This window comes from Notolabrus celidotus, chromosome 3 (assembly GCF_009762535.1).
Source record: "Notolabrus celidotus isolate fNotCel1 chromosome 3, fNotCel1.pri, whole genome shotgun sequence".
Classification (NCBI taxonomy): Eukaryota; Metazoa; Chordata; class Actinopteri; order Labriformes; family Labridae; genus Notolabrus; species Notolabrus celidotus.
The window spans coordinates 16416863-16430927 of NC_048274.1; the positions used below are offsets into that span (position 1 = coordinate 16416863).

The 14065-nt window shown below is 42.4% G+C and overlaps 1 protein-coding gene across 2 annotated transcripts in view; it reads left to right on the plus strand.

Annotated features, from left to right (window-relative positions):
- The window catches only part of fto (FTO alpha-ketoglutarate dependent dioxygenase), a 136848-nt gene extending 125293 nt beyond the window's left edge, over positions 1 to 11555 (plus strand). The window contains exons 9-10 of one of the 2 annotated variants that reach the window (XM_034680706.1): positions 8294 to 8457; positions 10017 to 11555. In XM_034680706.1, coding sequence (XP_034536597.1) covers positions 8294 to 8438 — 145 coding nt within the window. In that variant the 3' untranslated portion in view covers positions 8439 to 8457; positions 10017 to 11555. The remainder of the gene's footprint in view (positions 1 to 8293; positions 8458 to 10016) is intronic. The other variant, XM_034680705.1, reaches the window with a different exon arrangement.
- Positions 11556 to 14065: the final 2510 nt, after the last annotated feature.

Below are 14065 nucleotides of genomic sequence, written 5' to 3' on the forward strand. Positions count from 1 at the left end.
CCCGTCCCCTGGAGCTAGAGGGATGACTTGTAACCAAGCAATTGAAGTTACAATAGACTATAATTAGCTGGGCCAGCTTGACCCCGCCATTGTCACCTGAAGACAGGTGGGAATTGTGCCCTCGTTGGATCGACCTTATCATGTGACCGGGGTCAGGTGTCGTCCAATGGCTCGACTGTATGGCTGTTGAAGCAGGCCTCATCCATCACCAGCTTTATAGCACCGTTCAGTTGATGCCCACAAGGCACTGACGCGTAGACAGGAGGGAGGGGGAGCATGTGGTGAGGGGAAGGGATGAGGGTTAGAAATGATTGTTTTACAAGAACACTCTGAGAACAAGTTTTCACAGCAACTGTGTGCCATTGCCCTGGAAAACTAAGAGTTAGTGCTCCCAGCGCCGCAGTAACCCTCTTCCTGATTCCCTAACATCAGATTTATAGCCTTCGAACACCAAGCTGTGAAAAAGTGCAATCACTGGCAGGCTCGTAACCTCTTTACCCTCGCCATCGAGCCCTCTTATTGCTCCATTTTCTCTCCTGGGCTTTATAAATAAACAGCGTCATCAGGAAAAACTTAAGTGTCTCTTTAGAACCAGCTCTAATTAGTTTAGCCTGTATATATCAAAATGTTTCACTATGGTATTTGGCCACGTGTGGCTCATTTGGGAGGATGATGGAGTGGGTTTGGGTTAGCTGTGTTAAGCTGGGCATCCTTCCCTGTTGAGTGTTGTCCTTTGGGTGTCACTTGCAGGGCCCTAAGTAAATGTTTGTTTTCTTTCCCTCTTTTTTTTTTCACTTTTCCTTCAAGCCAGCTGCTTATGTTGAGCTAGCCTTTAGCCTGGCACAGGTGGCTTGTAGGCCAAAAGTTACAGCCAGTCCTTTTCCAGTCTGCCTGGAGCACACACACGCATACACACACACACACAAGCACAAAAACTCCCTCTCTCTTACTTTTTACCTCTGAAAAACACACTAACACACAGATCAGTGCCTAAGGGGGCGATCAGTCTCTCCACCCCTTGTCGGAAGAGTAAACGGCCAGGAGGGCCCTATCTGTTTGTCCTTTTCCTGCCTCTATTTTTATTAGAACCTGATTGCATTTGAACAATAGTTGTCCGCTCGTAAATTTTGCGCCTGTGTTGACACTAGGCCACATTCCATCCCATAGCCCGAGGAGGAGAAGGAGCAGGCCAGGGTGTTTGGTAATTTGTTACACTGTTAAGCACCTAATGGACGTCCACCTGGTTTTTGAGAGCAGTAGCTGTACTTCAGGGGCTTGCCTCCTTTGCACTTCTAGACTGCAATAGTGTTTTATTGCCTCCAATTATGAAGGCTATTTAGAGGCTACCTTGCTTTGTGTGTGTTTTTCTGCTACATCTGGTTCGCCCTGCTCTAGACGGGGCAGCCAGCCAGGCCACATCAAACAGTCAGGGTGTGAAGCAGGCAGGGTCTGTGCAGGTACGGCAAACCTTCCCTGTTTGTGCCGCGGGCTTTGGTTAACTCTGTGAACAGTACATGGGCTCGGTGCAACATGGAGTCTTGCTTTGAGATGCCTGTAATGAAGCTTATTTGTTTCATGTGGTTTAATGAGCAGCCCACACTGCATCTGGCAAGAGGGACACCTCACAGAGTACAAGGATGGGGCTACCCCACCCAAAGGTACGGCATCATTGTCCCAGCCGCAGCAGAGCCGCGGAGCACGTTGGGGAGAGTGTTGAAAGCACCACACAGCGCCCGCCTCGTCTCCCACCACACCCCCCCCCCCCCCTCCCTCCTTCTTGCTAATGCATTTTTGTGTGGTTTCCACAACCATTAATTAAAGGGAAAAGAGTGCATCAGATGTTAGTTTTATTAGCCCAGGCTCCTTAGAGGGAATCAAAATGAAAGGAACATATGTCATGCATTTGATGACGCCCCCCCTCCCCTCCCTTCTTCTCTCTCTGTTTCTGCCTCCACAATTGCCCACCTCACATACTCACAAAGTGTACAGTCAGCAGCTGTCTGCAGACACAATAGCTTTTGATTGATCCTGAGGAAACGGTTAAGACGCGGCCCTGCCCACGCTTTCTGGCTGGCTGGCTGGCTCACATTCTGCACCACTTTACATTTAGGGCTGGATGTGGCAGTGATTGGGATAATGGCAGTTGGGGATGGTGGGTGGGGATCTGAGGCCCTGTTCAGGCTCTAATGAGGACAGCCCTGAGAGTTCACAGGACCTTTTGATTCTTGGGTGGTGCAGTAAGAAATCCAAAGCTTGACTTTTTACAGGTTGGGCCTTGTTCTAAATGTCTCCTTGTTGTACTTCAGGATATTACCAATATCTTGCACAACCCAGCGGATAGATGAGTTTGTAGATAAAAGCTATCTGTCTGTTTCGCTCCCACCCATTATAGAAGTGCATGACATACACAGACAGATGTGCTCAATCGCTCATTCCTTACACAACATCACATAGATACAGAGCGTACATGGATAATATACTCCTTTCTTTCTTCTCCCTCCCTGGGACGTGATTGCATGCCTTACCTTCAGGGGCAGGCTGATTTATGAGACACATGCCTGTTTTTTCATGACTTGTTTGATTGCATTCTCAGCTATCGGGCACTCGGGTTGCCAAGACCATAAAAATTCACACCTGCACAGGATCTCTAGACAGTCATATGAAGTGCAGGCGGAGCATGAGGAAGCAGGTGATCTGAGGTATTTTGCTTCCCTTGATCAGATCAGCACAGGCGTTTAATACCGCTCAGAATTGACGTGGATGATTGATTGATGTTAGGCGTGATTATGTACGTTGCAGCTAATGAACTGGGCACGGCACATACTTTAGAGAGATCTTGGAGGTGATCCTCAGTGACCTGCTTGTGAATCTTTATTGAGTTTTTTGATTATCGTCTTTCTTTTTTTATTAACAACATAACTACACAACAATGTAATTTGTTGTACTTTAATGTTGTGTTATTAGTGAGCATTGTGTCTTAAAACCATAACGTTTTTACAGATTGGAGGTTCAATTTTAAAGTATGTTTACCAGACAGTATTTCAATAATAATGCTACTGTAAAAGATGCCAGGGTATATTTATATATATTTCATACAGTTTAGTTTAGTTTAGTTTAGTTTAGTTTAGTTTAGTTTATTTAACAGGGACCATGCACAACACAACTGCTGAGCCAGAGTTAGCTAAAGGAGCTAATCTACATGTGGTCCCTGAGCAGGAAGATCTAAGAACACATAATCCTAACAATCTTAAGAGACAATATTCAAACAACTAAAAATGTAATTGATTATCTTGGCTAACTGTGGAGGCTAAATTACAATCACGTGATTTCTGCAAACTGTTGGATTGAATAACACTCCAAGGCAAGGCAAGGCAAGTTCATTTATAGAGCACCATTCATACAAAGAGCAATTCAAAGTGCTTTACAGAGTTAAAAACAAAAACCAGAACTGTAACAATCAACAAAAACACACAGCAAACACAAACATTAAAATTTTATATACGGCCAGTTATGTTTGATCTACTCTCTCTTTCTCTCTCTCTCTCTCTCTCTCTCTCTCTGTATACTTATGTAACTTAACGTACATAGTAAATAGTGTTGGGTCTTATTATTTATTTAAATTAGGAGGGATTATTATAACTTGCAGTCTTACAACAGACACAGAATCACAACTGATCTTGTCTTAAATGAATTGAACCACTCCACAGTTCTTTTGTGATAAACTGCAATATTCTGGTTCCTATCAGGGGTATATATGACACATCAAGTGATTAGTTATCTGCTAAAACCAAGTCAAAGAACTAATTGTATTATGAGAACGGTTCTTTTTAGAGGTTCCTTTACCTGGAATGTGATCCCCACTAACATGAGACAGATCAAAAACAGATCTTCTTTTAAAAAGTTCCTAAAACACATGCTGATGAATTTCTCTTATACGTTATTATGTCGACACTGTTTTGAAACTTTTTGTTTTATAAATTTTTGGTGCCATGTATTTGTGACAATTCTGTTTTTGTTTCCATTATTTTGTAGTTTAATGTTACTTATTGTTTATTTGCAGAGATACTTCACTTATTAAGCATTTCATTTTTGACTTTTATGGTTGGCTGCTGTTGCATTTTTGTTTTATGGTGATTTTGAATAACTGTTTGTTTGTTTTTTGTGGACCCCAGGAAGACTAGCAACCACACTGTGTGAGCTAACTGGGATCCTAATAAAGAATTAAGAATTGAAAACAATACAAAACTTCAGTCACGTCAGTATGTCACATTAACACATACAGTTGTGCTCATAAGTTTAAATACCTTGGCAGAATGTATGATTTCTTGGGTAGTTTATGTTATCATTATGATATAAAAAGAGTAAACACAGCTGTTTGATAATATATGGCTTCACCCAACCAATAACTAAATTTTTTTTCTCTTATCATTCATATTCTCTGAAAAATGGCCAAAAAAACCCCACAATTTCTGCTAGGGTATATAAACTTATGAGCACAACTGTATATCTTTAAGACTGTTGTGTACAATGGTTAAATCAGTGATCACATGACTGGTTTTCCTTGAGCCATGATTTCTGAAGCTTGTGAAGTCTCTGACAATTGTCAGAATCAAGTTCTACTTTTCCTCAGCTCGGACTGAAAAACAGAACATTTAAACACATTTACCACATCAATGCACAAAGGAAAGGTCAGTTTCATGACTTTCAAATTAAACAACTGAACACCAAGGTTAGAACAATATATATGCCTTTGTACGTCCTTTCCAAAAAGCTCTCCATCAGCACGACCCGACTCCACCCATGTCCTGAGAAGATGTCCAGGGTCAGCACATGCTGTCTAGTCCCATGAGGTTACAAATGACCTCCTGTAGCAATAATGCAATAAGTGTTGTCTCCTATCTATGTTCTCCGGGTTCTTTTTCACTTTGCCTGACACTATCGTGCATTTATCAGTGTAATTGCAAGAGTTGGAAGCACTGATGTTGTCTATTAGGCGGATTTCCATCCTGTTAAGAGCAGAGGGCCTTTTAATGTATGGCCTCTGCTTGAGTGTACTGCTGCACAATTACACACGGGGCCAGAGATTGAGTGGGCTGATGATGCTGATGATTGGGATGGTGGTGATGGCAGTGATGATATTGGACCACCCTGCACTCGTCCAACAAGCCTTTCAGAGAGAGAGAGACGAAGGGCGGAACAACAAAGTGAAACCCAGGTTAATCATTTTATTTACTCGTATTTCTCTCTCTCTCTCTCTCTCTCTCTCTCTCTCTCTCTCTCTCTCTCTCTCTCTCTCTCTCACCTTCCTCTCACTTTCCTTTCTTTAACCAAGTGATGGAGCCGGGACCATGGAGCAGGGGGGGTGGGAATCGATGGGGAGCGCATTACAGTAAAACGTATTGATTAGGAGACCTGCGAGCAGTGTGTTGGAGATGGTGGAATGATGCAATACTTAAAGGAATTTATCCTTTGACTTTTACATTAACCTTTTATTGACTGCTTTGGCTGTCCATAATTAACACTCACTTTAGCTAAAGTGGTTAGTTTGAGCGCAAAGGGGGCTCCGGCCCTTATTGCAGCGAGGGGCCCGTGGATCTCCCGCCCCAGCCGCAGTTCAAGTGCACTGTGCTGCATGGAGGGAAAGGCCTCTGTGGAATAGAGGCGATAGAATCCTAGATACCTTTCACATTAGCATACCATTTGAGCGGGGGCCTGCCAGGCTATAAGGTTTCAGGGCAAATTGAAATGAGTGATTGTGTTGCCAATCTCTCTTGACCGAGCGCCAGATGGGATAGTTAGGCCCATATCTGTCTGGGGTTAATCCATTGGAACAGCCTGGACTCACAAACACACTTAACACACCACCACCACCACCCCCCCCCCCCTCACCACACACACCTCTTTGTCTTTGACCTTAACTTTAAGGTGGGCTGTTCTGCCATGGGAAAGTCTTTTGGTGAGCCTTGTTTGTACGCAACTGTGGCTTACACTGAATTTCTAGCAAGAGCCCCGGAGAGCTTAAGGCACCTCGCTTGATATTGACTTTTTGTTTGGTTCCATTTTAGCAGTCAGGAGACGGCACTCTGTGAACAGTGGTAGATTGTGTAAAAGTGTGTGCTGAATTACCTACACTGTATTATCTTTGATAGTCTTCCAGCCTTGATATCTTTTATATCTCTGGTAAACCAGGAGTCCTCTATTTGCAAGCTAATGTTGCAAGATCCCTTGTCAGATAAATGCAGCAGCTCTGTTGAAGGCGTCGGATCGGGTTTTTATGGTATGTAGCCTTTCAGTATGAGTCAGGGCAGCTGAAAAGAGGGTGGTGTTTTCTCTCATAGCTATACTGCTTGAATACTTAACCAGGCCAAATCAAAGGCCCGGGATCCCTTAGCCTATGGTGTCCTTAAGCTGATGTCAGCAGAACCACACAGTGTGTGTGTGTGTGTGTGTGAGTGTGTGCTGTCTGGGTCAGTTCTTGCTCTTGCTCACTCCTTAGATATGTATGCCAGCCATGTCCTCCTCCTCCTCCTCTGAAGTGGCGCTTCCTTTAATTCGCACCCTAAATAAATGATGAGAACATTTAAACACACGGCTCGTCGCAAAGCCCCAAGGTCGCCTAATCGTATTATTTATGAAGTGATGTGCTACATAATGGTACTTAGTGCATGTTAACAGATGCTATTATCAGGCCCTGATCCAGAGCACAGAAGATATATTGGAACAGTGGATGTTAATGCTACTCCTCACCACCGTAATGCAGCAGCTCTTTAAAGGGCTAACCGCACCAAAATGCAGCACTTAGGCCCAGAGCCAGGCGAACATTAAGTGGCTCCGGTGAAAATATATAACCACAAATTGTGGCAGCCCCCGGCTGTCCCCTGACAACTTAAACATCCCCTCATCTCATCCATAACCGACCCCTATATCCTTCTCTTCAGCCTCTGTGTCCCCTCCATCCCGTCCTGTAGTCACCGGCCACAAGGTGGTGGTGGTTGTGTGTGTGTTTGTGTGTGTGAGGTTTGTTTGAGGTTTTTCGGTTGTGTACGGGGCGGAGGGATATGATAGGACAGACCCTGGCATGATGACTGAGTGGGGAGTATAACTGGCCTCCTGGCTCTGGAAGGAAAGTCTTAGGACACCACTCACCAAGCACACACACACACTACTACACACTGCACACACACCATACAAATGCCATCCTTCACCCCCTCCCTCCTGCACCTCCAGGTCAGGGGTCACTCTCATCTGTCAAGAGGCAGAGGGAGGGCAGATTTACAATGACAGCAGAGAGCAACACCAAGTCACCGCAGTAAATATTTACACTGGTCTGACAAAAGATGTGGCTGAGGTCTGTGGGGGGTTCCAAACACGGAAGAAATTACAGCTAACCCCAGATTATTAATCATAAAAAAATCACATTGTGACATGAGAGGGCTGGATTTGTCACTGCTCTGTCATGATTGCAACAACAGTGAGTGATGTTCCTGTGAAAGCATCCTGCTGTGTGTGTAAAATGAAAGGGGCATTCATCGTGACGCATGATATCATGGTTTCTCATCAGCTTGATACTGTTGCAGCTATTTATTGCTTTGGAAACACTCTCCTGACACATTACTTTCCCCAACTCCCCTGAATGCATTCTGCTCAATGGGCTTAGCTGGTTTGGAGGTTTAAAAACAGAGAAAATTAACTCTATATATATGAACAAAGAACTTAAAAGTCTCTTGAGTACTCAAGGATCACACAGACACACTTACTCTTGTATCCCGGAGGTTGTAATTGAGCCCGGTATTATTAGCAGTCATAAAAAGCAGAGGAAACACACAAGCCGGCTGCCTCCTGGTCAAACACACAACACCCACTGTGTGTTTAGGGACAAGTTAACACACACACACAAACACACACTGTTGACCAAACAACTTGATATTTCTGGAGCTGACCCCTGCAAGCCTTCGTCAGTCAATGCAGACACCAGATGGGGGAAAAAAAATGTGTGTTTGAATGAAAATGATTTCTTTTTTTTTTACACCCTCCACAAATGCTCTCATTGTTGGGTTCAGAAAAGTTACGGATATATCTGAAAAAGCGGCTCTATACACATTTGGCTCAGTTTGGCAGTCTGTACTCTTTACTTGAGGTCAAGGTCCCACATCTCACAAAATGAATAACAGGTAGAAAGTTTTGCACGTGCCTTGTGACTTGTGTCCTAACCCCTGATGAGTGTCTACCAGTTGTTTTTGATTGGAAGGAGGAGTTAATGGGTGCGCTTGTTTCCTGTGTACTCTCGCCTCAGGTGCCACTCCAGTCTGGCCCAGACGTTACCCCCTGAGGAGGCCCCAGTGGACCGACCCTTCTGGGGTGTGGATGACCCCGGCATGCCACTACCCTTTGATCTGGCTGACATCATCAACAGAGTGGAATCACTGCTCTGGAGGTAGGCTCAAGATGTCGAAGAGTGTGAGTTCACTTCTGTACATATTGCACACATACAGCATATAGATTCTGCAGCATAATGATCACTTGTACATTCATTACTTCATCTGATTGATTAATAATGCTTTTATTCTCACAATTAAACCATTGTGTGAATAGTCAGATAAAAAATGTGGACGGTACGAAGCAAGTCGAGAATACCAAGCTGGCCAAAGTAATAGGAAAACTACACTGTGGGGCCTCTAAGGGAAGACATATACATTCATTATTGTAAAATAATTTGTGAAAAACTTCAAGAAGTGTTCACAAAACCTGCTCGAGTCATCATACCGTTGGCCTGATTCCGAACTATCCAGTGTAAATACTGGGAACACACATACCTGCTGTCAAATATTAAAAAAACACTCTACATAGAGGCCTGTTAAAGACTCCAACTGTAAATATACAGTAATTAGTACTGTAGATATTTGGAATGCCCATTACAATGCACCTCGCTGTGAAGTAAGACAATCTCTGTCCTCCTTTTGGTTGATCACTATGATAGAAGTGTGAAAAAATATCAATACCGCTGTATATTGCAATACTTTGACCTCCAATATAATATCGATATTTCAACTCTTAACCCTCCTGTTATGTTGCGGGTCAAATTGACCCTTTCAAAGTCTGTTTTAGGCAATATATGTCTTCCAAACCAGCTAAATGCAGCACAAAAATCTGGGCAGCATGTGACTGAAGAGGTGTCTTGTTAACTTATCAACATCACTTCATAAAAATTAAAAAAATTAAAAAATTAAAGTTAAATAAACAAAAGTCTATGTCGTGTAAAACTATTGTATTTATATTTAGGGCTTTCCAATGTACTTTAAAAAAGTTTTTAAATTAATTTTAATGAAAAACAAGTGAGTTATCCTCATTGAACCATGATCTGTAAGAATTAAAGAACACCAATGGACCAAATCTTGATTTAAATGGTTAGTAATGGAGTTAAAAATTTGATTTTAAAAAAAGTTTATTGGGATTTTTTGGGGTTCTTACACTTTTGGATAATTGAATATGCCCCGTGTCAAATTGAACCAGGAACATTCTTTCTGTTCCAGAGAAATGAACATAACAGGAGGGTTAATGTCGATTTTTTGTATAAAAAAAAATAATAATCATATTTTAGCCAAGTTGGAACGAAAATACGACTTCAGTACTTCAAAAACAATGAAGTGGAAAAGTTGTTTACAATCAGATAGTTTTGACTTAATTTGTCCTTTCAATTTTGAACACTATTGTGTGATTTACATATACACCATCTTTATTTTTTCTTAGTTAACTGTGTAGAACATCACAATATATCACAATATTGTGATATATCATGATACTATCGTATCCTGACCCAAGTATCAGGATGCGTATCGTATCGTGAGGTTCTTGCCAATACTCACCCCTACACTACAACAGCGTTTTCTGTTGGTTCCTCGCGGCCTGCATTATGTCATTCAACAAAAGCTTTGATCACCCAGTATCATTATTAGCAAAAACTCCTCAAGTAAATTTTTTCCATTGCCAATTCCTTGTTTTTCTTTTCTTTCCACCAGAATGTGAGGGATGGACAGAGGTAGTAAGACAGAAAAAAAAAATACCCCACCAGCTTTTTTGAATGGCGCCCCACATCATCTGAGGGCACAGACCACTGAACACTCCTCCGTTGTAATCCTACCAAGATTGATTTCCTTTTGATTGGAGCATCAACGTGCCCCCCCCCCCCCCCTCCCCCCCCTTTACCCCCCCTCCCCCTTCCACTACCCCAGATGTCCCCGGCATCTCAGCCGCTGCACCTTGGAGCTGTCTGGAAGGAAACCAGAGCACCACAATAGTGTCGAAATAGTGCTTCAGTAACATGCTAACAGCGCAACGCTTAGCGACAAGCTACTAGTGTCACAATGGTCTAACGAAATATAAGTGGAACCGGCATTTCAGTGTTAGCATACATGTGTAACTATTTATTATTTCTGTGTATTCTGTTACGTAACCTCATGTAACCCAGATATGCTTTTATCAATGGATTGACTCATTTTCAGTAGTCACAGTACAGTACATACATATATGCTTTCTATTTGTCACACAGTGTTATAATACAGTATAGAATGGTTAAAAAAAACTGCTCACCTGGCATTGCATTCACTTGTGTATAGTGATCCCCTTTATTATTGTGTTCAACCGTGGAACGACCTGAAGAGACCAAAGAAAGAGTACAAGAAAGTTATGAATGTCACCCAATGAAGAACATGAAGAATGTGTTGTTTAGAGTTTACGCTGCAGAGGTGCGCTTGTGCCATATTAATGTGTGAGTGTTTGTATGTGTTCATAATACATGTGATCAGTTGTTGGTTTGTGTGTTTGTGCGTGTTCACTGTCCCACTTGTCGACATGAAGGCGTGTGTGTATGACTGTGATAGTGTGTGTGTGAATGCGATAGTGTGTGTGTGGGAGCCTGTAGGCAGCCTGCCAGTTGTTCTTGAAGATTCGCATATGGAGAAACAGAGAGTAGCAGCGGGGCCCCCTCTGCCTCTGCTCTGATGAAAGGCAGCTCTGATAGAATGACCCGGAACACAACCGCCGTTTCTCATAATTACAGCTGTTCAATCGCTTTTAATTACTCTTAAAGTGTGTAGAGCACCACATTCCCCTGTAATGCTGCGGGCCATCCGAGAGAGAGAGAGAGAGAGGGAGAGAGAATGAGAGAAAGATCCGGAGCTTCTGACAAAATCCACTTTCAAAAAAGCTTAAAAGGGTGGAAAAGGGGGCCGACGTCAAAGCAGTGTAGCAGCCCTCTTCGTTTGATTCCTTTCTCTATCTAGTTCATGATGAAGTAGAGACGCTGTTTACTATTAAAAATGCAGAATGCACTCCTTTTTTTACTTCTGAAGTTTTTTCCAAGATGTTAATGGTTGCCAAACGCTGTTCTTCTTGCTTCTTCTTTTTGCTGCGCCTCCGTTGTTTGTTGTTGTCAGAGATTTGTTTGTAGATCGGCAGTAGCGTTGACTTGTTTGAATCACTCTGTGCTCCCTGCGCCACAGCTTGTCTGTCTGAAGCAATAGGAATGGCAGTAAATAAAAAAACAGTGTTTTATCCAATGACCTGTGTTGCTTGGTCTTTTGTGTGCTTTTGTCGGTTTTTATAAAACGCCTGGTTGGAAAAACACACATTTGACAGGTGCGCGCCTTTCTTCACACATGCATGTGTATTTGAATGTTCATTGATAGCATGCCTGCTCATATTGTGAACCACTCTCAAAACAGTGTCTTTGTGTCTTTACTTGTCCACAGTGCTAAAAGTGAGCTACTGTGCTCTGCCTCTCCCTACAATCTCTGCTTAGGACAGCAATAACAAAGATCCTTTATTCAGGGGAGTAGCTCACCACCAGGGTATGTTCACACCAGATCAAGACCAATAGTACATACATACATGCACATAGGTTCATGAATATATTCTTCTGATGGGTCAGGTTAACTGTAACAGAACTGACAGTGCCAGCATTTGTCACCGGGTTAGGTCCAGTACCATACGATGAATGAATAAATACATTCTTGTACATTTCTAAAGGGGTAACCAATATTTTCTTTTCATGTATTGCAACAAAATTTCTGTCAGACAAGCTCACTCTCTTTCAAAGCTTTTGCGATTTTAAAAAGCAATAAAACAGATTTTCTATCACTGCTCCCCTCAAACTACTTGCCTTAAACTATTTGTCTTACCATTTGTTTGTTTGTTTTATTTCAGTTCTTGTTTCAATGCTGCCAACTTACTTCAATAGAAACTGATTTCTATGGAATAAACAACAGGATTGTATTTTCAAAGTAATATTATTGAATTTATCTCACTGAGGCCTCAGGCTTTGTAGTGGCATGGCCCAACCACCATTTGGAATCAAACAATGTGCTCTAATATTCACAGTTCCCACATCTTTAACTATATTTCATATACGTTTGTTTAACATTCATGGACCCAGTCAATGAAGCCTTTTTTCAACTCAGGATTTACATTCGTGGGCTGGAGCAGGGTACATATTTTGGGCCATCTGGTTCTGAAGATTATCCTGCCTTACTTTCCTGTGGTGTGACGCATGTCAAGAGCAATTTTACTTCCCCCATCAGCTTAGAAGAAGATTAATAAACATTGGCTACCTGGATATACCAGGTAGCCAAACAGCTAGCAACGTTTACCGTCTCATCGTCCATGTTTGTTTATTTCTAAGTCATATTTTCCAACAAGAGATTTAGCTTGTTTTCCAGTTCTGAGAGTCAGGATTGTGGTTTTAAGTAAATGGAATCTGTCAGTGTGTGGCGTGCTGTTTTGGCCTTACTGTTGCACTCCAAACACTGTAAGAACAAAACTGTGAATGTATCATGATTTGTCTTCATGTGTGAGGTCTTTAACTTACGTACACCTGTTATAACTTTCAAAATATTTGAGTGTGGGCCAAGCTTTGAGAAAAATGTCTCAACTAACATGGGATTGATTACCATTCCATTTGGAACCCACTTCAGCCTACCTCCCAGGACTATTTGCAAAAACTTTGAGACCCTTCATATTTTTTATTTGAAACCATTATAAGGCAAAAAGTCTCCGTTTAGTAAACACATTCATCTGATCTCTGCTCACCAAGAAAGGTCTCACACTGGTTTTCTTTTTGACCAGCTGCTTCTTGTTTCTGGTTTCTCAAAACTTAAAAGGAACTGTCTGGATTAGCAGAGCAAACATCTTCTACGACAGAGTGAGTGATGGATTGATTGATTGAATGATGTCACTACCAGTGATGAAGTGATGGCTGATGTTCTGTCTATTCCTCCAAAATCCTCAACTCCACAACCCCCCTACCAACAGTGGACAGCCACCCCAGAGGTCGCCCATGTTAACTACTTCCTGTAGTGGCTGAGTGACTGAGTGATGGATGAGTGTGGAGCACTCTCCCCTCAGGGGCCGACTGGAAAAGGGCCCCACTTGAAAAGACAATTACATAGCGCTGGTGAGAGCCACAGGTATGCATTGTTCTGACTGGGGTCAGCCGCCAGCCAACAATAGGTGCAGGGGGAGATAAAATAACCAGGTGTGGTGGGGAAAGGTATCGGTTTGGGGTCATATCCCAGTCAAATGTTTCGGTGTGTGGCTATAAGGCAGAGGTTGATTGTAGTTAAATGGAACCAGGAAATTGTTTATATATCCAATGGGTGAATTAAAGTGTGGAATTGAAGAGATTTATTATGTTGTTTTTGTGAATAATGACACTATCCATGTCACTGAAGGATTATTTTATCATATATTTTGAACTAACAGAACCTGAGTTCAACCCTTTACTGTATTATGTTACAGTAAAGACTGACAAACGGAATTGTATTTAATCTGGTTGGGAACATTCCTCTGTGTAAGTACAATCCACTTAAAACTATCTGTGTTATGTTTCTACAAGAATGAATACATGTGTTAAGCTCTCTGTGAGCCTGTTAGTATAAATGAAAAGATGTGTGTAATGTTTGTGTGTGTGTGTGTCGCAGGTTCCAGAGTGCAGGCTGGTGTTGGAGGCCCCGGGGCCACAGAGGCAGTAGTAATTGTAGAAGCGGGCTGAAGAGCTGAAGATAGCATCACC